General features: G+C 51.6%; 1 protein-coding gene across 1 annotated transcript; it reads right to left on the bottom strand.

Annotated features, from left to right (window-relative positions):
- Positions 1–9176: 9176 nt before the first annotated feature.
- LOC308536211 (arylsulfatase H-like) lies at positions 9177–23596 on the bottom strand. The gene is made up of 8 exons (XM_081115295.1): positions 23462–23596; positions 21517–21642; positions 20156–20579; positions 17531–17667; positions 15522–15656; positions 14148–14310; positions 12667–12788; positions 9177–9901 (listed from the first exon to the last, which is right to left on the bottom strand). The coding sequence occupies exons 1-8, from the start codon at positions 23544–23546 to the stop codon at positions 9537–9539; spliced, it is 1557 nt and encodes a 518-aa protein (XP_080971421.1). The 5' UTR covers positions 23547–23596; the 3' UTR covers positions 9177–9536.
- Positions 23597–26760: the final 3164 nt, after the last annotated feature.

Below are 26760 nucleotides of genomic sequence, written 5' to 3'. Positions count from 1 at the left end.
AAGGAAGTGAAGGCTGGAGCTCCTACCTGAGGCAATGGCTGAGATTCTCATCCCCGACAATCTGAGGACTCAGGGTGACCTCGGCCCCGAACTAAAGGAGCTAAAATAGCCCGGCTGGTGTGGCTCAGTGGTTGAGCGTCGACCTTAGAACCAGGAGGTCACCCTTGGATTCCCGGCCAAGGTCACATGCCCGGGTTGTGGGCTCCATCCCCAGTAGGGGGCGTGCAGGAGGCGGCCGATCCATGATTCTCACTCATCATGGATGTTTCTCTCTCTCTCTCTCTCCCTTCCTCTCTCTGAAATCAATAAAAAATATTTTTTTTTAAAAAAAGCAAAGAAAAATATTAAAACAAAAAATAAAATTAGAAGAGGAGAGAAAATACATCCTCTCTTCCAGAATTACATCTGAATTGTGTCCAGCAAGATGGAGGATGCGGAAGAATTTAAGGGCTTAGGAAGGGATATGCTAGTTCTCAACACCATGCTTCTACTAAAGAAGGAACAAACGCCTGACTGGGTGGCTCAATGGTTGAGCGTTGACCCATGAACCAGGAGGTCATGGTTCGATTCCAGTCAAGGGCACATGCCCGGGGCCCAGGCTCGATGCCCAGTAAAGGGAGAGCAGGAGGCAGCCGATCCATGATTCTCTCTCATCATGGATGTTTCTCTCTCTCTCTCTCTCTCTCTCTCTCTCTCTCTCTCTCTCTCTCTCTCTCCTTTCCTCTCTGAAATCAGTCTTGGATGGTGACACCAAAGATACAGGTGCCTCCCCAGGTGGACTTACCTGGAAGAGAACTTTCCTTTGGAATTTTATAGACACATCGAAAAAACATGTCAAGTTTCAAGGACATTCTTCAGAGTAAGACTTACAAAGGGTATATGACTTTTTAAAAAATATATATTTTTGTTGGTTTCAGAGAGGAAGGGAGAGGGAGAGAGAGAGAAACATCAATGATGAGAGAGAATCATGGATCAGCTGCCTCCTGCGTGCCCGCTACTGGGGAATCGAGCCCACAACCTGGAGTGTGCCCTGACCAGGAAGAGAAGCTGGGACCTCTAGGTCCATGGGATGATGCTCAATCCACTGACCTACACCAGCAAGGCAGAATGGTTATCTATACTAATAAAAGGGCAATATGCTAACGAGACCAGATGTCTTCCGGACATCCTTCAGGACAAAGCCATGGTGGCGGGGGCCAAGGCAGAGGTGGTTAGGGGCAATCAGGCCGGCAGGGGAGAGCAGTTAGGGGCGATCAGGCCGGCAGGGGAGAGCAGTTAGGGGAGATCAGGCTGGCAGGAAAGACTGGTTAGGAGCAATCAGGCCGGCCACAGGTGAGCAGTTAGGAGCCAGCGGTCCCGGATTGCAAGAGGGATGTCCAAGGGGTCCCAGATTGGAGAGGGTGCAGGCTGGGCTGAGGGACCCCCTCCCCCCCATGCACGAATTTCGTGCACCAGGCCTCTAGCTATTGACAAATCGACAAACAGCAAGTGCTGGTGAGGATGTGGAGAAAAGGGGACCCTTGTGCACTGCTGGGGGGGATGCAGACGGGGGCAGCCACTGTGGAAATGACTTTGGAAGATAAATATCCCAGCTAGGATGGCTGCGCAGGCTTCAACCTAGGAACCAGGAGGTCATGGTACGATTCACGGTCAGGGAACATGCTTCGGTTGCAGGCTCGACTGCCAGTGGGGGGCGTGCAGGAGGCAGCCGATCCATGATTCTCTCTCTCGTTGATGTTGCTATAGGGTGTCCCAAAATCCACGCAAGAAGTAATTTTGATAGAAAACACAGGTTTATCATTAAAAATTGTGAATGTTTTATAGATTCATAAAGGACACAGTCTAGGGTTTATGGATGGAATAGCCCATCGGGTCCATGGCCTCCACGGCTTTGCTGGCACAGACGCAAAGCCGCGGTCTCCATTGGTCTTCCTTGTCCCTGCTCCTGGGCCATCATTGGTCCTTGGTGATGCTGATCGAATTGAAGGGATTGCAATCAAAGGGCAACAGATATTAGAATCTGATTCAATCAACCGAGTCAAATCAGGCTTTTGTTTTCTGTTGTTAATGCTCACGCAGAATTCAAATCTTGCGTGAATTTTGGGACACCCTCTATCTCTCTCTCTCTCTCCGTCTCTGAAATCAATAAAAATATACATATTTTATAGAAAAATAACTTGCATTTTAGCTCACAGCCCCAGAAGGCTACGCGGGGACTCACACACACCTGGTGGTGGGTATGCCCTGGCTTGTGTTGGACACAAATACATTTGGGGCAAAGAGAGAGAGGATTATAAACGCAATCTGAGAGCAAAGATAAGAGGAGGTGTGGGCAGGGAACACCAGGTGCTCTTTGTTGCAAAACCGCCACATTCGCCTCCAAAAAGAGACATTGGGCAATGAAGCAAAGGGATAATCCCTCAAAGGAGACATGCTTGAGGCCAGGGATCCCTCAAGGGACCATCTGGAAGTGTCCCGTGGTCCGTAGAAGCTTTGATTCCTTCTCAATCAGCGGTTCTCAACCTGTGGGTCGCGAGCCCTTGGGCGGTCGAACGACCCTTTCACAGGGGTCGCCTAAGACCATCCTGCAGATCAGATATTTCCATGACGATTCCTAACAGCAGCAACATGACCGTGATGACGTAGCCACGAGAATAATTTTACGGTTGCGTCACAACATGAGGAACTGTACGGAAAGGGCCAGAAGGTTGAGAACCACTGTTCTAAACGCTCGAGACGCCCGATGAGCTGGCTGAGTCAGGACATGCTCACGGGTAAGGATTGGCTTTGAGGCGTAGTCATGGCTTTTATATGAATGAGTCGGTTCAAGGAAGTCTGTACTCACCCAAGTGACACACTCAAGCCAACTTCCTATAGTCCTGGCTCTCAAACAGTCATTCAAGGACGACTACATCCAACCCAACTTCTATAGTCTTGGCTTTCATACTAATAGTCATTCAAGGACGTCTATACCCACCCAAGTGAGACACTCAACCCAACTTCCTGTAGGCCTGGCTTCCATACCAACAATTAGCTCAAGGTAGTCTATAGCCACCCAAGTGGGATCTCACTGCAACTTCCTGGAGTCCTGGCTTTCATACCCAATAATTCAAAGACATCTACAGCCACCCAAGTGAAACACTCAACCCAACTTCCTGTAGCCCTGGCTTTCTTACCAATAGTCAGTTCAATGACGTCTACCAACAGTCTTTCAAGGATGTTGACATCCAACCCAACTTCTTGTAGTCTTGGCTTCCATACCAACAATTCGTTCAAGGTCGTATACACCCACCCAAGTGGGCTCTCAACCCAACTCCCTGTAGTCCTGGCTTTCATACCAACAGTCAGTTTAAGGATGTGTATACCCACCCAAGTGACACACTCAACCCAACTTCCTGTAGTCTTGGCTTCCATACCAACAATTTGTTCAAGGTCGTCTACACCCACCCAAATGACACACTCAAGTTAACTTACTGGAGTCCTGGCTTTCATACCAACAGTCAGTTTAAGGATGTCTACATTCACCCAAGAGACACACTCAAGCCAACTTCCTGTAGTCCCATCTTCTATACCAACAGCCAGTTCAAGGGAAACTGTACCCATCCAAGTGACACACTCAACCCAACTTCCTGGAGTCCTGGCTTCCATACTAACGGTCATTCAAGGATATCTCCACCCACCCAAGTGAAACACTCAACCCAACTTCCTGTAACCCTGGCTTTCATACCAACAGTCAGTTTAAGGATGTCTACACCCACCCAAGTGACACACTCAACCCAACTTCCTATAGTCTTGGCTTCCATACCAACAATTTGTTCAAGGACGTATACACCCACCCAAGTGACACACTCAAGCTAACTTACTGGAGTCCTGGCTTTCATACCAATAGTCAGTTTAAGGATGTCTACATCCACCCAAGAGACACACTCAAGCCAACTTCCTGTGGTCCCATCTTCTATACCAACAGCCAGTTCAAGGGAAACTGTACCCATCCAAGTGACACACTCAACCCAACTTCCTGGAGTCCTGGCTTCCATACTAACAGTCATTCAAGGATGTCTCCACCCACCCAAGTGAAACACTCAACTTCTTGTAACCCTGGCTTTCATACCAAGAATCAGTTCAATGACATCTACCAACAGCCATTCAAGGATGTCTACATCCAACCCAACTTCCTGTAGTCTTGGCTTCCATACCAACAATTCATTCAAAGTCGTATACACCCACCCAAGTGGGCTCTCAACCCAACTCCCTGTAGTCCTGGCTTTCATACCAACAGTCAATTTAAGGATGTGTATACCCACCAAAGTGACACACTCAAGCCAACTTCCTGTAGTCCCAGCTTCCATGCCAACAGTCATTCAAGAACGTCTACACCCACCCAAGTGACACACTCAACCCAACTTCCTGTAGTCTTGGCTTCCATACCAACAATTAGTTCAAGTTCGTATACACCCACCCAAGTGACACACTCAAGCTAACTTACTGGAGTCCTGGCTTTCATACCAATAGTCAGTTTAAGGATGTCTACATCCACCCAAGAGACACACTCAAGCCAACTTCCTGTAGTCCAGGCTTCCACACAAATAGCCAGTTCAAGGGCTACTGGTCCCACCCAAGTGACACACTCAACCCAACTCCCTGTAGTCCCAGCTTCCATATCAACACTCATTCAAGGATGTCTCCACCCACCCAAGTGAAACACTCAACCCAACTTCCTGTAACCCTGGCTTTCATACCAACAATCAGTTCAATGACGTCTACCAACAGCTATTCAAGGATGTCTACATCCAACCCAACTTCCTGTAGTCTTGGCTTCCATACCAACAATTCGTTCAAGGTCGTATACACCCACCCAAGTCAGCTCTCAACCCAACTCCCTGTAGTCCTGGCTTTCATACCAACAGTCAGTTTAAGGATGTGTATACCCACCAAAGTGACACACCCAAGCCAACTTCCTGTAGTCCCAGCATCCATGCCAACAGTCATTCAAGAACGCCTACACCCACCCAAGTGACACACTCAACCCAACTTCCTGTAGTCTTGGCTTCCATACCAACAATTTGTTCAAGGTCGTATACACCCACCCAAGTGACACACTCAAGCTAACTTACTGGAGTCCTGGCTTTCATACCAATAGTCAGTTTAAGGATGTCTACATCCACCCAAGAGACACACTCAAGCCAACTTCCTGTAGTCCCATCTTCTATACCAACAGCCAGTTCAAGGGAAACTGTACCCATCCAAGTGACACACTCAACCCAACTCCCTGGAGTCCTGGCTTCCATACTAATGGTCATTCAAGGATGTCTCCACCCACCCAAGTGAAACACTCAACCCACCCAAGTGAAACACTCAACCCAACTTCCTGTAACCCTGGCTTTCATACCAACAATCAGTTCAATGACGTCTACCAACAGCCATTCAAGGATGTTGACATCCAACCCAACTTCCTGTAGTCTTGGCTTCCATACCAACAATTCGTTCAAGGTCGTATACACCCACCCAAGTGGGGTCTCAACCCAACTCCCTGGAAGTCTGGCTTTCATACCAACAGTCAGTCAAGAACGTCTCTACCCGCCCAAGTGACACACTCAACCCAACTTCCTGGAGTCCTCGTTTGAATGGCTACAGGCAGTTCAAGGACAACTGTACCCACCCAGGTAAGACACTCAGCTTCCTGTAATCCTGGCTTTCATACCCAGTAGTTCAACCTACACAACTTCCTGCTCTTCTGGCTTTCATAGGAAAGTCAGTTCAATATTTTTTTTTATTGATTTCAGAGAGGAAGGGAGAGGGAGAGATAGACACATCCACGATGAGAGAGAATCATGAATCAGCTGCCTCCTGCACACCCCCCACACACACTTGGGATGTGCCCACAACCATGGTGCATGCCCTTGACCAGAATCCAACCCAGGACCCTTCAGTCCACAGGCCGACGTTCTATCCACGGAGCCACACCAGCCAGGGCTGTCATGTCATTCTCTTGCATGACCTCGGGGGAAACCCAACAGCTCCTGTTAAGCAAACCAGGGCCACATGCTGAAGAGCTTAGCTCAGAGCCTGGCGCAGACATTTCCTAATCCAACTCAGACGCAGATAAGGGAGGCCAGATGGATTTCTGGACGGTGAGCTGCAAGGGAGGTCTGAGCTGGAGACCTGGGCAGGGGGGCTTTCTTCCCGGGAGCTCCGAGCGAGCATCCGTCCCACATCTCTCTCTCTCTCCCGGGCTCTTGCGGTTTCCTTGGCCATCCTTGGCGATGGCTGCCTGGCCCGTAGGCACCTCAGGCCACCTGAGGCCTGAGACAAGTCCCAGCCTGGAGTCCCAGCCCAGAGCTCTCCTGGCACGATGCAGCCTGACCTTGTAAGCCTCCCGAATTCCCTCCTACGTAGCGAATGGGCTGTGGGTGGTGCCGCCAGGGCTGCCAACACAAGCACATCTGCAGACGTGTTCATCGTACCCTTGTTTTAATCGGACGATCACTTGCAGGCTGGGTCTTTGGTGTCCTCATCCAGGCACGGGAGACCCACCCAGCCCCAGCTGTATTCTCTCTGTCGGTCTTTTCTCGCACCCCTCACTGGCCCCTCCAGGCTCACCCTTGGCCGTGCTGGCCCAGTACATGGGGTTCAGGTGGCAACGGGTGTCCTGGGAGCGGATCCCGGCCAGGTCACAGGTGCAAGAGAACGCTGTTTCAAAATGAGGTCAGATTGTGGTACGCGGTTCGGGGACGGGATTAAGGTCCCACGGCTCCTTTCCAAATAGCTTGCAAAGAGCTGAACTGTTTTAAATATCTTCTTCATAGTGTTGTTGTTGTTCATCGCGACCTGAGGGTATTGTTTCTGTTGGTTTCACATACAGTGGGAGGGAGAGAGAGAGAGAGAGAGAGAGAGAGAGAGAGAGAGAGAGAGAGAGCAATGATGAGAGAATCATGGATCGGCTGCCTCCTGCACACCCCACACTGGGGATTGAGGCCCCATCCCAGGCATGTGCCCTTGACGGGAATCGAACCTGGACCCTCCAGTCTGCAGACCGACACTATCCACTGAGCCACACCGGCTATGGCTTGTTTGCTTCTGTTTCAAAGACACTTTTTAAAAATATATATATAGCCAAAACCGGTTTGGCTCAGTGGATAGAGCGTCGGCCTGCGGACTGAAAGGTCCCAGGTTCGATTCCGGTCAAGGGCATGTACCTGGGTTGCGGGCATATCTCCAGTAGGAGATGTGCAGGAGGCAGCTGATCGATGTTTCTCTCTCATCGATGTTTCTAACTCTCTATCTCTCTCCCTTCCTCTCTGTAAAAAATCAATAAAATATATTTAAAAAAAATAAAAAATAAAAAAATAAAAATAAAAATATATATATATATTTGTATTGATTTCAGAGAGGAAGGGAGAGGGGGGAGAGAGAAAGAGAAACATCCATGATGAGAAAGAATCATGGATCGGCTGCCTCCTACACTCCCCCTGCTGGGGATCAAGCTTGCAACCCAGGTTGTGCCCTTGACCCAGAATCGAACCCAGGACCCTTCAGCCCACAGGCCGATGCTCTATTCACTGAGCCACACCAGCTAGGGCCCAAGGACACTTTCCATTCAACATCAATTTTTTTTTTTTTTTAGTTACAGGTGTCTGTGAAAAAAAAAATAGGTTTCCACTTTCTTTCTTTTTAATAAAAACGCAGACGAGATATCTCACATTGCTGGTGACGAGATTTCCTGGGAACTCTTTACAGACACCAGCCCGACAGCATGGTATCTGCAGCCACCAGTATGAACGCTATGACATCATGGCCCAGGCCCCCCCCTTTCTCATTCCGGAGAAATCTTTCCGTGCTTTGGCATCCACGGATCGGAGAAGCGATGATGCCTTTTAAACTCCCGCCGTGGCCTTATCGTCTGGATCAGTTCAGGCTCTTACTTCACTGCCGTGGAACCCATTTTTCCTTTTACGAAAATGGGGGCGATGAGACCTGCCTCCCCTACTTTGGCGGAGTGTTAAAAACAAACAAACAAACCAAAAAAACAAAACAAAAAAAAAAAAAAACAGCGCTGGCTGGTTTGGCTCAGTGATTCAGCATCAACCTATAAACCAGGAGGTCAGTGCACAAAATTCGTGCATGGGGGGGGGGTTCCTCAGCCGGTACTGCACCCTCTTACAATCAGGAACCCCTCAGGGGATCGGACCTAAAATGGTAGTCAGGCATCCATCTCGCAATCCAGGACTGCTGGCTCCTAACCACTTGCCTGCCTGCCTGATCGCCCCTAACTGCTTTCCTGCCTGCCTGATCACCCCTAACTGCTCTCCCCTGCTGGCCTGATCACCCCTAACAACTCGCCTGCCTGATCACCCCTAACCATTCGCCTGCCTGATCACCCCTAACCATTCGCCTGCCTGCCTGATCGCCCCTAACCACTCACCTGCCTGCCTGATCACCCCTAACCACTCGCCTGCCTGATCGCCCCTAACCACTCGCCTGCCTGATCGCCCCTAACTGCTTTCCTGCCTGCCTGATCACCCCTAACTGCTCTCCCCTGCTGGCCTGATCACCCCTAACAACTCGCCTGCCTGATCACCCCTAACCATTCGCCTGCCTGATCACCCCTAACCATTCGCCTGCCTGCCTGATCGCCCCTAACCACTCACCTGCGTGCCTGATCACCCCTAACCACTCACCTGCCTGATCACCCCTAACTGCTCACCTGCCTGCCTGATCACCCCTAACCACTCACCTGCCTGCCTGATCACCCCTAACCACTCACCTGCCTGCCTGATCACCCCTAACCACTCACCTGCCTGATCACCCCTAACTGCTCACCTGCCTGCCTGATCACCCCTAACCACTCACCTGCCTGATCTCCCCTAACTGCTCACCTGCCTGCCTGATCACCCCTAACCACTCACCTGCCTGATCACCCCTAACTGCTCACCTGCCTGCCTGATCACCCCTAACCACTCACCTGCCTGCCTGATCGCCCCTAACCACTCACCTGCCTGCCTGATCGCCCCTAACCAATTGCCTGCCTGCCTGATTGCCCCTAACTGCCTCTGCCTCAGCCCCCACCACTGCAGCTTCGTCCAGAATAATGTCCGGAATGGCGCCCAGAAGGTCGTTCGGCTGCCGGGCTAATTAGCATATGACACTTTTATTATTATTATAAATTTATTTCTTTTAACCCTCATCTGAGGATATTTTTTCCATTGGTTTTCTTAGAGAGAGTGGAAGAGAGAGGGAGAGACAGAGAGAGAACCGTCGATGTGAGAGAAACACATTGGTTGGTTGCCTTCTGCACACGCCCCGACCAGGGCCCGGGCCGGGGAAGAGCCTGCCACCGAGGCACATGGCCTTGACCGGAATCGAACCCGAGACCCTTTTGGCCCTCAGTCCGACGCTCTATCCACCGAGCCACACCGGCCAGGGCTAGGGCATCATCCTCAATTTCAAACGGATCGAGCGAGTCAGCCGAGCACGGCTCCCGCCGACCTTTGCAACAGCGCGTTGCCGCTTGGTAACAAGCATCCCCAGTCTGCTCCTCACACACTGGGTTCCCCGTCGTCTTCCTTGTCGCACCCACAGAGGGGGAAGTTCCCACAGCAGGGCTGCAGCCACGGCTTCCAGAGGGAGTTGAACACGGACAGCTGCTGGGGGGCCGGGGCGAGCGTGCGACGGTGCTCGCGGACGGCCTCCTCGACTTTCTGGACCACGGAGTCAAATAACGCCTCGTTGTCCGGGCTAAGAGGTTGGCTCTCGGAGGGGTCTCTCGAGATATCGAAGACCAGGGGAGGGTCGTGGAAGGTGACGTCTCCCGTGCAGGAGCAGATCTCACGGGCATAGCAGGCGCCGGCTCCCGCTGGCGAAAACTTGGGCGTCACATAATGAACCTTCCACACGGTGCCACCTGGAGAGAACAGAGACCCATGGGGATGCCGTAATTTTTTTAAAATATATTTTATTGATTTTTTTAGAGAGGAAGGGAGAGGGACAGAGAGTTAGTAACATCGATCAGCTGCCTCCTGCACACTCCCGACTGGGGATGTGCCTGCAACCAACGTACATGCCCTTGACTGGAATCGAACCCGGGATCCTTCAGTCTGCAGGCCGATGCTCTATCCACTGAGCCACACAGGTCAGGGCAGGCATGCCATATTTGTGATTGTTTTAGCATTTTTTTTTTGGGGGGGGCACGAATATTCTTTATTAATGTACTCATCCTCCAAATTTACTGAACACCAATTATGTGTAATTTGAGCATTATATTCTTACTAGAGGCCCAGTGCACGAATTCGTGCACCATTGGGGTCCCTCGGCCTGGCCTGTAGGATTGGGCCAAAACTGGCTCTCCGACATCCCCCGAGGGGTCCCGGATTGCAAGAGGGCGCAGGCCACGCTGAGGGACCCCACTGGTGCACGATCGGGGCTGTGGAGGGACCACGGGAGGGCTCCAGGGCTGTCCGGCTCATCTCGCTCAGTCCCGATCGGCCGGACCCCAGCAGCAAGCTCACCTACCATTCGGAGTGTCTGCCCCCTGGTGGTCAGTGCACATCATAGCGAGTGGTTGAGCAGCCTTAGCATATCATTAGCATATTATGCTTTGATTGGTTGAACGGACAACCAGACACCAAACACTTACCATATTAGGCTTTTATTATATAGGATCAGGTCCTATCTAACACAATCTTTTAAATACATCACTTTGCTCAATTTTTTGTGTTTTTCTTTGGTTTAATTTAAATTCTTTATTGTTTAAAGTATTACCCGAGTCTCCTTTTTCCCCTACATTGATCTCTCCCCAGCCACTCCAACCCCCCAGCACATGCCCACACCCCCATACTGTCTGTGTCCAAGGGTCATGTTCATATGCATGTATACAAGTGCTTTGGTTGATCTCTTACCCCCTTCTTAAAAATAATTTTTATTGATTTCATTGAGGAAAGGAGAGGGAGAGAGAGAGAGAGAGAGAGAGAGAGAGAGAGAGAGAGAGAGAGAAACATCAATGATAAGAGAGAATCATTGACTGGCTGCCTCCTGCACGCCCCCTACTGGGAATTGAGCCCGCAACCTGGGCATGTGCCCTGACCAGGAATCGAACTGTTTTTTTGGGGTGTATTTTATAATGTATGTTTTTCTTTTTGAAAAGCAATATTTTTAAAAGAGCCAGTGCCCTAGATGGTTTGGCTCAGTGGATAGAGAGTCAGCCAGCAGACTGAGATATCTGCCATTGTGCAATGTTCGATTCCAGTCAAGGGCATGTAACTCAGTTGCAGGCTCAATCCCCAGTCCCATTTGGGGGGGTGTGTGCAGGAGGAAACCAATCAATCTGTCTCTCTCACATCGATGTTTCTCTCTCTGTGTCTCTCTCCCTCCCTTCCACCCTCTCTGAAAATTAATGGGAAAAAATATCTTTGGATGAGGATTACTCAAAAAAAAAAAATTACAGAGGAAGTTAGTGATGGATGAAGAATAAAGTTCACTCCCTGATGCTCATTTTTTTTTCAATGTTCTTCATTGTGAACATTTGTATTCTCTCTCTCTCTCTCTCTCTCTCTCTCTCTCTCTCTCCTCTCTCTCTCTCTCTCCCCCGTATTCATGCATAGGAGCTAATACACACAGAGGAAGACAGACAGACAGACACATACCTCTATAATCTTACTGTAGTATGATGGCTGCTTACATAATTTTCCTAAGGAGAAGAGTCTTCATAGCTGGGTGTTATTGTGAATATGGCATAGCTCTGCCCCCCTTCTCCCTTCGCCGATGAAACATAACAATGCTTGAATAGCAGGAGTTCCACAAGAGGCAGAAAGTGAGAGAGGAATAGAGAACGAGTTTGAAGAAATAATGGCGGAAAACTTGCCTGACCTGGTAAAGGAAAAAGTCACACACGTTCAGGAGGCACGGAGAATCCCGAACAAGAAGTACCCAAACAGGCCCAAACATCGTCATGAAAATGCCAAAAATTGAAGGCGAAGAAAGAATCTTGAAGGCACCCCTAGCCAGTTTAGCTCAGTGGATAGAGCGTCGACCTGCGGACTCAAGGGTCCCAGGTTCGATTCCGGTCAAGGGCATGTACCTTAGTTGTGGGCACATTCCCAGTGGGGGGGTGTGCAGGAGGCAGCTGATCGATGTTTCTCTCTCATCGATGTTTCTGGCTCTCTGTCCCTCTCCCTTCCTCTCTGAGAAAGGTCAACAAAATATATTTAAAAATTAAAAAGAGCCCTGACCGGTTTGGCTCAGTAGATAAGAGCGTCGGCCTGTGGACTGAAGGGTCCCAGGTTCGATTCCAGGCAAGGGCATGTACCTGGGTTGCAGGCACATCTCCGGTGGGGGGCCTGCAGGAGGCAGCTGGTCGATGTTTCTCTCTCATCGATGTTTCTAACTCTCTATCCCTCTCCCTTCCTCTCTGTAAAAAATCAATAACATATATAAAAAAATTTTAAAAAGAATCTTGAAGGCAGCAGGAGGAAAGCAAGCGGTTACATACAAAGGAGCTCCCATAAGGCTGTTCCCTGATTTCTCATCAGGAACTCCACAGGCCAGAAGGGAAAGGAAGGCAAGGATCTGAGACCAAGATGACTCTATCCAGCAGGGCCATCGTTCAAGATTAAAAGGAGAGAGGACTACGTCTCTGTCACGCACCCATGCGTCTCCCGTCTTGGTACTCACAGTCCTTCTGGTGCCACCTGACGGCGTGCAGGTACACCCCACAGTAGTGGAAGAGGAACTCGTGGTTCGAGTGGCGCACCCGGCCCTCCAGCAATGGCATCAGGTTCTGGCCGTCAATCACTCTGAGGAAAAGGCAGAAGGTGGCGAGGGAGTTGGGGTTTAGTCTCCTGTCTTTTTTTATATAATTTCATTTTATTTTTAAATATATTTTATTGATTATTTTTTGCAGAGAGGAAGGGAGAGGGGTAGAGAGTTAGAAACATCGATGAGAGAGAAACATCGATCAGCTGCCTCCTGCACACTCCCCACTGGGGATGTGCCCGCAACCAAGGTGCATGCCCTTGACCGGAATCGAACCCGGGACCCTTCTGTGCACAGGCCGACACTCTATCCACTGAGCCACATTGGTTAGGGCAAGTCTCCTGTCTTATAACGGAAGGCAGAATAGGAGGGGGAGATGGAGGAGGAAGAGAGAGAGGAAGGAGGAGAAGGAGTTGGAGAAGAAGGAGGAGGAGGAAGAGGAGGAGGAGGAGGAGGAGGAGGAGGAGGAAGAGGAGGAGGAGGAGGAAGAGAAGGAGGAGATGAGGAGGAGGAAGCTAAAGCTTCACATTATTTTATAAAAAATTGTCAATTAATGAATGCATCCATAAGTGGAACTCTCTCTCTCTCTCTCTCTCTCTCTCTCTCTCTCCCCCCCCCCCCCCTTAAATCATAAAATTAAACCCAGACCCAGCTGGCATGGCTCAGTGGTTGAGCATCAACCTATGAACCAGGAGGTCAAGTTTTGATTCCTGGTCAAGGGCACAGGCCCGGGTTGTAAGCTCAATCCCCATTAGGGGGCATGCAGGAGGCAGCCGATCCATGATTCTCTCTCATGATCGATGTTTCTATCTCTCTCTCCCTCTCCCTTCCTCTCTGAAATCAATAAAAGTATATTTAAAAAAATAAGAATAGCCCTCACTGGTTTGGCTCAGTGGATAGAGCATCGGCCTGCGGACTGAGGGTCCTGGGTTCGATTCCGATCAAGGGCATGGACCTGGGTTGCGGGCACATCCCCAGTGGAAGGTGTGTAGGAGGTGGCTGATCGATGTTTCTCACTCATCGATGTTTCTAGCTCTCTGTCCCTCTCCCTTCCTCTCTGTAAAAAATCAATAAAATTAAAAAAAAAAAAAAGAATTAGCATAGCCCTGGTTGGTGTGGCTCAGTGGTCAGAGCATCGGCCTACCCACCATCAGTCGGACATCCTCAGCACTGCCGCTGTGCTTGCCCATTGTGAGCCCGGCTTCTGGCACGCTGACCACCAGGGGGCAGCTCCTCCATTGAGCGTCTGCCCCCTGGTGGTCAGTGCACATCATAGCGACCGGACGTTCCGCCATTCGGTCGATTTGCATATTAGCCTTTTATTATATAGGATGCCCCCCCCCCCCCACGCAACTCAAATCTATCGCCACAGATTTGGAGCCAGCCCTGTGGTTTCCTACCTGTCCACGGGCACAATCCCTCCAGCGACGTAAGACAGCGTTGGGTAGATGTCCATGAGGCTGGTGGGCTCGTCAACGACTCTCCCAGCCTCCAGCACGGGCGGCCAACGGAATATTCCGGGGACGCGGATGCCCCCTTCCCATCCGCCCATCCCTTTCCCACCTGGAAGCACAGAGGGAAGACGATGGAAATTTTACGCAACCGTATCCTGGGCGTCTCAACGGGAAATGAAACTGAGATGAAACGTTGGGCTTGTTGTATTGACGGCAGCGAGCTAGCCTCAAGGAGAGTGAGATACAAGTGAGCGTGAGCTATGCTTCTTGCCCTCAACAAGTGAACTCTCGTCCGGCCAGGGTGGCCCAGTGGTTGAGCGTTGAACCATGAACACACGGGGTCAAAGGTTGGATTCCCAGTCAGGGCACACGGCCGGGTTGTTGGCTGGATCCCCGATATCTATCTAATCTAGCTGTCTCTGTATCTATCTCTCATCTATGTATGTCTGTGTGTGTCTATGGATCTATCATCCATCTATGTATCACTCTATCATCTATCTGTCTATGTATCTATCATCCATCTTTGTATCAATTTATTATCTATTGTCTATGTATTATGTATGTATCTATCATCTATCCATCATCTATCAATCTATCATCTATCAATCAATCTATCTATCTATCTATCTATCTATCTATCTATCTATCTCTATCATCTATCCATCCACCCATCATCTATCAATCTATCTATCTATCTATCTTTCTATCTATCTATCTATCTATCGATCTCTATCATCTATCCATCCACCCATCATCTATCAATCTATCATCTATCTATATCTATCTATCTATCTATCTATCTATCTATCTATCTACCTATCATCTATCTCTATCTATCTATCTCTATCTATCTATCTATCTATCTATCTATCTATCTATCTATCATCTATCTGTCTTTCTATTCAGTGATTGACAACCAGGCATCCATGAAAGAGAAAAATAAAAGAATGAACGGAGAGTAGAAGTACTGAGGAAGAAATCGCTAGGAAATTGTTAAAAATAATAGTAACAATATGAGCCCTAACTGGCTCAGTGGATAGAGGTTGGGCCTGCGGACTGAAGGGTCCCGGGTTCGATTCCCAGTCAAGGGCATGTATCTTGGTTGCGGGCACATCCCCAGTGGGGGGCGTGCAGGAGGCAGCTGATCGATGTTTCTCTCTCATCGATGTTTCTAACTCTCTATCCCTCTCCCTTCCTCTTTGTAAAAAATCAATAAAACATATTGAAAAAGAAAAAGAAAAAGGAATAAACCTGCTCATGCATCGAGGTGGGAGCAAGCCCAGCCTCACCCCCAGCAGCGCCCCAGCCCCTGTGCCTCACCTTTGTAGACCCCGTTCCAGCCGCCCAGCTGCGCCCCGCGGGCCTGCGCCTCCAGGCTGCCCCCATGGTCCGAGGTGAAGTACACCAGCGTGTGATTGGCCAGGCCCTCCTGGTCCAGGACCTCCAGGATCTTACCTGCCGCAGGTGGAGAGAGGAGGCGGTCGGCCGGTCGCCTTTTCGCGGGGACCGGCGCTGTTAATCCTGGGGTCACTGTGATCCGTTAGCGACGCATCACAGCGTCATCGGATGAGAGTTTATAATGGACTAGAGGCCCGGTGCATGATATTCGTGCACTGGTATGGGGGAGGGGGGTATCCCTCAGGCCGGCCTGCCCTCCCTCCAATCCAGGGCCCCTCGGGGGGTGTCCGACTGCCGGTTTAGGGTTCGGGACTGAACCGGCAGTCGGACATGCCTCTCCCAATCTGGGATCGCTGGCTCCTAACCGCTCACCAGCCTGCCGGCCTGATCGCCCCTAACTGCCCCCCTCCCCCCGCCTGCCTGGTCGCTCCCAAATGCTCCCCCATCCCGCTGGCCTGGTGCTTCCAACTGCCCCCTCTGCCAGACTGGTTGCCCCTAACTGCCCCCCTGCTAAACTGGTCATCCCCAACTGCCTCCCTCGCTGGCCTGGTTGCCCACAACTGTCCCTCTCTGCCAGCCTGTCGGCCCCCAACTGCCCTGCCCCGCTAGCCTGGTCACCACTCACTGTCCCCCCTATTGGCCTGGTCGCCCCCATCTGCCCCTCTCTGCCGGCCTGATCACCCCCAACTGCCCTCCCTGCTGGCCTGATCGCCCCCAACTGCCCTCCCCTGCTGGCCTGATCGCCCCCAACTGCCCTCCCCTGCCGGCCTGATCGCCCCTAACTGCCCTCCCCTGCTGGCCTGATCGCCCCCAACTGCTCTCCCCTGCTGGCCTGATCGCCCCCAACTGCCCTTCCCTGCTGGCCTGATCGCCCCTAACTGCCCTCCCCTGCCTGCCTGATCGCCCCCAACTGCCCTCCCCTGCCGGCCTGATCGCCCCTAACTGCCCTCCCCTGCCGGCCTGATCGCCCCCAACTGCCCCCCCCTGCCGGCCTGATCGCCCCTAACTGCCCTCCCCTGCCGGCCTGATCGCCCCCAACTGCCCTCCCCTGCCGGCCTGATCGCCCCCAACTGCCCTCCCCTGCCTGCCTGATCGCCCCCAACTGCCCCCCCCTGCCTGCCTGGTTGCCCCTAACTGCCCTCCCCTGCCGGCCTGATCACCCCCAACTGCCCCCCCTGCCTGCCTGGTTGCCCCACACAGCCTGCTGTTAGGTCGTTACCGTTACTGTGACGGCATCCTGGACAATTCACATATTCCTCTATCATTAGTATCGGCGAGAGGCGCAGTACACGAGATTCATGCACGCGGGAGGGGCCCTCAGCCCAGCCTGCACCCTCTTGCAGTCCGGGAACCCTTGGGGGACGTCCCCCAGAGAGCGGGCCTAAGTCGGCAGACAGACATCCTTAGCTCTGCCGTGGAGATGGGAGGGGCTCCCGCCACCACCACTGCGCTCGCCAGCCATCAGCCCGGCTTCTGGCTGAGTGGCGCTCCCCCTGTGGGACGCACTGACCACCAGGGGGCAGCTCCCGCATCGAGTGTCTGCCCCCTGGTGGTCAGTGCGTGTCATAGCGACCGGTCGTCCCGCCTTTTGGTCGATTTGCATATTGGCCTTTTATTATATAGGATTGTATGGGATTACGAAATCAATCACTCTTTATTGTCGAGGATTCTAATAGATATATGATCTACGTAACATACACTACACGATATATATGTGAATAGATTATAGATAACGCATTATAGATTATAGAGTATAGATGGCGCCCTCTCGCAATCCGGGTGCTCTCGGGGGATGTTGGAGAGCCGGTTTCAGCCCGATCCCGCAGGCCAGGCCGAGAGACGCCCACCCCCCACCCCCCTGATTGGTACACGAATCCGTGCACCGGGCCTCTAGAAAATTAATAAATAATTTTCCTGTCCGGATGACTTACCCACCATCCAATCCATTTCCTCCACGTTGTCGCCATAGCGACCGTACTTGCTGTGCCCCACAAACGTCTCCTTGGTGATCAGGGGCGTGTGGACGTGCAGAAAAGACACAAACAGGAGAAAGGGTCCCCCCGTATTCCTAAGGGTCAAAGGGAAAGCTCGGTTATCTTTGCAAAGAGAGGCGATGGGTGGGGAGGGAGGGGATGCGGACGGGTGCAGCCGCCGTGGAGAGCTGTACGGAGTTTTCTCCAAAAAAAAAAAAAAAAAATATATATATATATATATATATATATATATATATATATATATATATTAAAAATGGAACGGCCTTAGGACTCCATGATTCCGCTTCTGGGAATATATCCCAAGAAACCAGAAACACCCATCAGAGCGGACGTATGCATCCCCTATGTTCATAGCAGCGCCATTGACAAGCGCTGAGATCTGGAAGCAGCCCAAGTGCCCATCCACAGGCGAGTGGATAAAAAAAGCTGTGGTGCATCAACTCCGTGGAATATTACGCAGCCCTGAAAAAGGACCAACTCTTACTATTAGCAACAGCACGGAGGGACGTGGAGAGCGTGGTGCTGAACGAAATGAGCCAGTCGGAGAAAGACAAATATCCCATGATCTCACTCATGTGTGGAATCTAATAAACAACATAAACCGATAAACAAAAATAGAGCCGGAGGAAAAAATACTTCAGACGATGATAGAAGCAATCCTGTTATTGGCAGATGTTTTCATGGTTCTTACAACTTTTGTGATAGCGTACTCTGTGAGTGTAGTTGGGGTAACATGATTATATTTCAAATATTTCTTTCCTTGAACTATTAATGTGTATGGCGTGTCAGATTATATTTAAATTTTTTTTCTCGAACTATTGTTTATTGCGTGCAACATTATTCTACTCAAAATCATTTTTCTTGAGATCTTAATGCTTATTGCATGCTACATTATATTTAAAATTGTTTTTCTAGCCCTGACTGGTTTGACTCAGTGGATAGAGCGTCGGCCCGCGGACTGAAGGGTCCCAGGTTCGATTCCAGTCAAGGGCATGTACCTGGGTTGCAGGCACATCCCCAGTGGGGGGGCGTGCAGGAGGCAGCTGATCGATGTTTCTCTCTCATTGATGTTTCTAACTCTCTTTCCCTCTCCCTTCCTCTCTGTAAAAAAATCAAGAAAATATATTTTTAAAAAATATTAATGTTTATTGTATGTGATGTTATTATATTTAAGATCGTCTTTCTTGAAATGTCCCTGTTTACTGCATGTAACACTTTTATATTTAAGATCGTTCTTCAAAAAATGAATTTTCAAAAAGAATAAAAATAATAATAAAATTAAAAATAAAAAAATCAATGGAAAAATATCCTTGGGTGAGGATTAACAACAATAACAACATCAACAACAAAATACAATAATAATAATCTATATAGATAAAAGCCAAGCGGCCAGAATGGTGGAACAACTGGAACGACCAGTCGCTATGACCTGCACTGTGGTGGCCAACAGGCCAGATGGGAGCCCCAATCAGTCCCCCCCCCAAACCAGTCACGGCCTCACCCCCCTTCCCTGCCCAACCCAGCCCCAATTGGCCACCCCACCCCAATCGGGGGAGGGTCCAGCTAGCAAACCTCCCTGCTGGCCCGGCCCCGATCGACCCCCATTGAGAACAGCCAGCTGGACCCCACCTGTGCACGAATTCGTGCACCGGGCCTCTATCCTATATAATAAAAGGGTATCATGCAAATTGACCCTAACAGCAGAATGACTGCGAATCACTGGTCACTATGACACACACTGACCACCAGGGGGCAGACGCTCAATGCAGGAGCTGCCCCCTGGTGGTCAGTGCGCTCCCACAGGGGGAGCTCTGCTCAGCCACAAGCCAGGCTGACGGCTGCCAGCACAGCGGTGGTGGTGGGAGCCTCTCCCGCCTCCTCAGCAGCGCTAAGGATGTCTGACTGCAGCTTAGGCCTGGTCCCCACTGGAAAGTGGACATCCTCTGAGGGCTCCTGGGCTGCCAGAGGGATGTCTGACTGCCAGCTTAGGCCCAATCCCCCGGGGAGCAGGCCTAAGTCAGCAGTTGGACATCCCCTGAGGGCTCCCGGGCTGCCAGAGGGATGTCTGACTGCCAGCTTAGGCCCAATCCCCCAGGGAGCGGGCCTAAGCCAGCAGGCAGACATCCCCTGAGGGCTCCCGGGCTGCCAGAGGGATGTCTGATTGCCATCTTAGGCCCAATCCCCCAGGGAGCGGGCATAAGCCAGCAGACGGACAACCCCCGAGGGGTCCCAGGCTGCCAGAGGGATGTCTGACTGCCAGCTTAGGCCCAATCCCCCGGGGAGCAGGCCTAAGCCAGCAGACGAACATCCCCAGAGGGCTCCCACGCTGCCAGAGGGATGTCTGACTGCCACCTTAGCCCCAATACCCCGGGGAGTGGACCTAAGCCAGCAGGCGGACATCCCCCAAGGGGTCCCAGACTGCGAGAGGGCACAGGCAGGGCTGAGGGACCTCCCTCCCACAAGTGCACACATTTTTGTGCACCGGGCCTCTAGTCTATATATAATAATAATGAAAAAGAAATAAAAAAAATTTAAAAAAGAATCCTGCCGGACGCTCCCCACCTGCGGACGAAGGCCAGCGCCTCCCGGAGCAGCAGCGATGACACCCGCTCCTCCCTCACGGGCTGCTGCACGATGTCGTGGTTCCGCATGAGCACACAGTTCCAGCGCCGGACGAACCCATAGCTGGAGTACCAGCCCAGAAAGAACAGCAGCACCAGGAGGGCAATGGCCAGGACGAGCCCCCAGGGGACCACGAACCAGCGGGCGCAGGTGGGGATGAGCAGCAGGACGGGGACCAGGGCCAGGGCCGCCGTGGAGACGCCCAGCGTGATCCTCAGCTGGCGGTGCAGCTCCGGCGTCTCGGACGGCCGGCAGTCGCTCAGGAGCCCGAAGGGCATCCCGTAGAAGTAGTCGAACCCGTGGTTCAGGGGGTGGTAGCAGTGGTCGCCCCGGGAGGCACAGCTCAGGCCCTGGTGCCACTTTCCTGCGGGGAAATGAAAAGGGGGGAGGGGTGTCCATGGGGGCCCTGGCTGGTGTGGCTCAGTGGGTAGAGTGTCGGCCTGCGGACTGAAGGGTCCCGGGTTCGATTCCCGGTCAGGGGCATGGACCTTGGTTGCGGGCACATCCCCAGTGGGGGGCGTGCAGGAGGCAGCTGATCAATGTTTCTCTCTCATCAATGTTTCTAACTCTCTATAACTCTCCCTTCCTCTCGGTAAAAAATCAATAAAATGTATATTTTAAAAATGATGAATAACATGGCAATAAATACATATCTATCAACAGTGGCGTCTACCCAGCAGATGTTGCTCAGAGGTTGAGCATCGATTTATGAACCAGGAGGTCCCGGGTTCGATTCCCGGTCAAGGGCACAGGCCCGGGTTGCGGGCTCCGTCCCCAGCAGGGGGCGCATAGGAGGCGGCCGATCCACGATTCTCTCTCATCATGGATGTTTCTCTCTCTCTCCCTCGCCCTTCCTGTCTAAAATATATAAAAATCATACTTAAAAAATTAAAAAAGGAAAGATAAATAAATAAGTAAATACATATTCACTCCTGCCTGGCCAGTGTGGCTCAGTGGTTGAGCGTCGACCTAGGAACCAGGAGGTCAGGGTTCGATTCCCAGTCAAGGGCACAGGCCCGGGTTGCAGGCTCCATCCCCAGCAGGGGGCGCACAGGAGGCGGCCGATCCACAATTCTCTCTCATCGTGGATGTTTCTATCTCTCTCTCTCTCTCCCTTCCTCTCTGAAATCAATAAAAAATATATATTAAATTCTTCCCCCATGGACTCCTCTCAACAAGACATTGAGGGGGGCTGGGGGGGGATGGGACCCAGCCAAATCCCCCATGAAGACTGAGCTACAAGAACAGGAAGTCCAGTCCGTCTGACCCTGTGTCCGTGTCCGGAGCTCCCCAGGGCGTACCTATGAGTCCCGTGCGGTAGCCGCGATCTTGCAGGAGTTTGGCGAACGTCGTCTCGTTGGTGGGGAGACCGCCGGAGCCCCCCAGCCAGACGAGGCCGCGGTGCATGTTGAAGGCCGACGCCATCCCTGACGGGCACAGAAGCAAAGAACAGCTGACTACCATTGACATGGTTATGAATCACCTGGTGATCGTTTAACTAGAGGCCCCGGTGCACGAATTCGTGCACCAGTGGGGTCCCTCGGCCTGGCCTGCGGAGATCGGGCCGAAACCGGCTCTCGGACGTCCCCCGAGGGGTCCCGGATGGCGAGAGGGTGCAGGCCAGGCCGAGGGACCCCACGGGTGCAGGATCGGGGCCGGGGAGGGACGCGGGAGGGCTCCAGGGCGTGTCCGGCTCGTCTCGCTCAGTCCCGATCGGCCGGACCCCAGCAGCAAGCTCACCTACTGGTGGGACCGCCTGCCCCCTGGTGGTCAGTGCACGTCATAGCGACTGGAAGACCCGTAGACTGTCTGCCCCCTGGTGGTCAGTACACGTCATAGCGACTGGTCGACCGGTCGACTGTCTGCCCCTGGTGGTCAGTGCACGTCACAGCGACTGGTCGACCGGTCGACTGTCTGCCCCTGGTGGTCAGTGCATGTCATAGCGACTAGTCGACCCATTGACTGTCTGCCCCTGGTGGTCAGTGCACGTCATAGCGACTAGTCGACCCATCGACTGTCTGCCCCTGGTGGTCTGTGCACGTCATAGCGACTGGTCGACCGGTCGACTGTCTGCCCCTGGTGGTCAGTGCACGTCATAGCGACTGGTCGACCGGTCGACTGTCTGCCCCTGGTGGTCAGTGCACGTCATAGCGACTGGTCGACCCTTCGACTGTCTGGCCCCTGATGGTCAGTGCACGTCATAGCGACTGGTCGACCCTTCGACCGTCTGTCCCCTGGTGGTCAGTGCACGTCATAGCGACTGGTCGACCCATTGACAGTATGCCCCTGGTGGTCAGTGCACGTCATAGCGACTGGTCGACTGTCTGCCCCCTGGTGGTCAGTGCACGTCATAGCGACTGGTCGACCCGTTGACAGTCTGCCCCCTGGTGGTCAGTGCATGTCATAGCAAGCAGTTGAGCGGCCTTAGCATATCATTAGCATATTACGCTTTGATTGGTTGAATGGCCTCCCAGACAAGCGGCCACTTAGCATATGAGGCTTTTATTATACAGGATGGGGAAGAAAGAGAGGGAAGACTAGATAACAGCGCCTGGACAGAGTGGCTTCGTGGTTGAGCATCCACCTCGGAGCCAGGAGTTCAGGGTTCGATTCCCCGTCAAGGGCACATGCCCGGGTTGTGGGCTCGATCCCCAGTAGGGGGCGTGCAGGAGGCAGCCGGTCCATGATTCTCTCTCATCATGGATGTTTATATCTCTCTCTCTCCCTCTCCCTTCCTCTCTGAAATCAATAAAAAAAAATTAAAAACAATATTGATAAACTAACAAAATAGTGATGCAACTGCCATCGATTGAGGGGGTGCCGAATTCCAGACCTTTCTCTCTGACTTCAACAGAAACATATTAAATTTGTTCTTCTTAATCCTCCTCCGAGGACATTTTCCCTTTGATTTTTAGAGAGAGCGGAAGAGAGAGGGAGAGAGAGAGAGAAACATCGATGTGAGAGAGACACATGGATGGGTTGCCTCTTCCACGTACCCCTCGACCAGGGCCCAGGCCTGGGGAGGAGCCTTCAACCGAGCTCTGTGCCCTTGACAGGATTCGAACCCGGGACCCTTTGTTCTGCAGGCCGACGCTCTATCCACTGAGCCACACCAGCCAGGGCTATTAAATTAAAGGAGAAAGAAAGAAAGAAGAGAGAATAGGAAGGGAGGAAGGGAGAGAAGAGAGAGTGAGAGAGAGAGAGAGAGAGAGGGCTCTGTATTGAGATTGAATTACCCAGGCTCACCTGATCGAATGGGGTACCGGCCGGTCAGGAAGGCAGCCCGACTTGGGGTACACATGGAGGCGGCGGCCAGGTGCTGGGTGAGCATCACTCCCTCCGTGGCCAGGCGGTCGATGTTGGGGGTGCTGCAGGCGGACGGACAGTCAGCAACTCAAAAAATGTATAAATATTTAAAAAAAAAAATCAGCCCTGGCCGGTGTGGCTCAGTGGGTAGAGCGTCGGCCTGCAGACTCAAGGGTCCCGGGTTCGATTCCAGTCAAGGGCATGGACCTTGGTGGCGGGCACATCCCCAGTGGGGGGCGTGCAGGAGGCAGCTGATCGATGCTTCTCTCTCATCGATGTTTCTAACTCTCTATCCCTCTCCCTTGCTCTCTGTAAAAAACCAATAAAATATATTTTTAAAAAAATTGTATATATATATATATATATATATATATATATATATATATAAATCTTAACAACCACAAAACTACAACTTTTAAGAAATGATTGCACACTGATCTGTGGTATTATAATTAAGGTATTGCTAATCGGAGTTACTATGCATTTCAATGCAAAAGGCCGGCCTATGGGATCTTCCCATATTTCTTTTTTCTTTAAATATATTTTTATTGATTTCAGAGAGGAAGGGACAGAGAGAGAGATAGAAACATCCGTGAGGAGAGAGAATCGTGGATCGGCTGCCTCCTGCACGCCCCCCACTGGGGATGTGCCCGCAACCAAGGTCCATGCTCTTGACCGGGATTCGAACCCGGGACCCTTCATTCTGCAGGCCGACGCGCTACCCACTGATCCACACCGGCCAGAGCAGGAATGAGCCTTAATAAATACTTTTTTTGCGGGCCTTTTGGGGGACGATGGAAAACCCCAGAACCAGACAGAGCTGAAGGCCTGAGACCCTGTGGGTGGACCCAACGCCTCTGAAATGCCAGCTTTCAACGGGTTAAAAAAAGGTGACATTGGTGTTATATGCTGTTTTTTATCTATTTCTTTTTTGCACAATAATGAAATAAAAATTCTGCCCTGACCGGTGTGGCTCAGTGGATAGAGTGTTGGCCTGCGGACTCAAGGGTCCCGGGTTCGAATCCTGTCAAGGGCATGTGCCTTGGTTGCAAACACATCCCCAATGGGGGGTGTGCAGGAGGCAGCTGATCGATATTTCTCTCTGATCATTGATGTTTCTAACTCTCTATCCCTCTCCCTTCCTCTCTGCAAAAAATCAATAAAGTATATTATTTTTTAATATTTAAAAAAATTTTTAAAAAGTGCCGGCTGCATAGAAATGCAAAATGCTGTGTTCGCGCGCCCTCTGCTGGTCGGGTGGAGAAATTGCAGGGAGCTGGCGGGCGGCCCCAGAGGCACCACGCCCCCAGGTTGCAACCCATCCTTTACCTGACTGTGTTGTTGCCATAGCAACAGAGATCTCCAATCCCAAGGTCATCCGCCATCAAGAGGACAATATTGGGCCTCGAGTTCCTGGTCACCAACGCCCCCCGGAGGCTCCCAAAGAGGCCGCACAGTGACACCCACATCCGAAGTTTCCTGAAAAGTAATTTTTTTGGGGGAAAAAAAACAACACACAAATAATCAAAACAACCAAAAAAAATCCCCAAAAAACCCATATCCATTCATGTTTGCATTTGAAGCAACTTAAGAAAGCCCTATGCCAGGGTGGCTCAGTTGGTTGGTGAACTTTTCTGAGCACCCAGAGGTCCCGAGTGCGATTCCCAGTCGGGGCACTTGCCCGGGGTATTGCGGGCTCCATCCCCAGTCGGGGGCGTGCAGGAGGCAGCCGGTCCATGAGTCTCTCTCATCATGGATCTTTTTTTCTCTCTCTCTCGATTTCTCTCTCTGAAAAATCAATAAACAGATATAGAGCCCTGGCCAGTTTAGCTCAGCGGTTAGAGCGTCGGCCCAGAGACCAAAGGTTTGGGGGTTCGATTCCCGGTCAAGGGCACATACCTGGGTTGCAGGCTTGATCCCCGGCCCTGGTCAGAGTGTACGCAGGAGGCAACCAATCCGTGGTTCCTTCTCCCATCAATGTTTCTCTCTCCCTCCCTCCCTCCCTCTCTCTCTCTCTCTCCAACCCCTCTCTCCTTTCCGCTCTCTCTAAAAATCAATGGGGAAAATTACCCTCCAGGGAGGATTAAATGAATAAATCAATAAATAAGAAGATATCATTAAAAAATAAAAAATATATGTATTTTTTTAGATCTTTGGTACATTTATTTACACAACTCATCTGTCCTGTGCTCCTATTGGCCCAATCCATGGGCCTCTTTAAAATTCCTACTGTGGTTCTAGCCAGTGTGGCTCAGTGGCTAGAGCGTCCGCCTGCGGAACCAAAGGGTCCCGGGTTCGATTCCCGGTCAAGGGCACACGCCCAGGTTGCACGTTCGATCCCCAGCAGGGGGCGGGCAGGAGGCAGCTGACCCATGGTTTTTCTCTCATCATGGATGTTTCTCTCTCTCTCTTCCTCTCTGAAATCAATAAAGATATATTTTTTAAGTTAACAATTAAAATCAATGGGAAAAAATACCCTCTGGTGAGGATTACATGAATAAATGGATGGATGAATGCGTGAATAGATAGCATTCTATATAATAATATGATATATTCATTAATTAATAATATAATAATATGCTAATTGTCCAACCGTTCCACCAGTCGACCAGTCGCTATGACGTGCACTGACCACCAGGGGGCAGACAGTCGATGGGTCGACCAGTCGCTATGACGTGCACTGACCACCAGGGGGCAGAAGTCGATGGGTCGACCAATCGCTATGACATGCAATGACCACCAGCGGGCAGAAGTCGACTGGTCGACCAATCGCTATGACATGCACTGACCACCAGGGGGCAGACAGTCGACCGGTCGACCAGTCGCTAGGACATGCACTGACCACCAGGGGCCAGACAGTGGACTGGTCGACCAGTCGCTATGACATGCACTGACCACCAGGGGGCAGAAGTGGACTGGTCGACCAGTCGCTATGACGTGCACTGACCACCAGGGGGCAGACAGTCAACCGATCAACCAGGTGCTATGACATGCACTGACCACCAGGGGGCAGACAGTCAATCAGTCGACCAGTCGCTATGACATGCACTGACCACCAGGGGCAGACAGTCAACCGGTCGACCAGTCGCTATGACGTGCACTGACCACCAGGGGCAGACAGTCGACGGGTCGACCAGTCGCTATGACGTGCACTGACCACCAGGGGGCAGACAGTCGGCCGGTCGACCAGTCGCTATGACGTGCACTGACCACCAGGGGCAGACAGTCGACGGGTCGAC

The sequence above is a fragment of the Myotis nattereri genome (genome assembly GCF_964212035.1).
Source record: "Myotis nattereri genome assembly, chromosome: X".
Taxonomy (NCBI): Eukaryota; Metazoa; Chordata; class Mammalia; order Chiroptera; family Vespertilionidae; genus Myotis; species Myotis nattereri.
The sequence above is the reverse complement of the archived record's forward strand: the minus strand, read 5'-3'. Positions and strand labels throughout refer to the sequence as shown.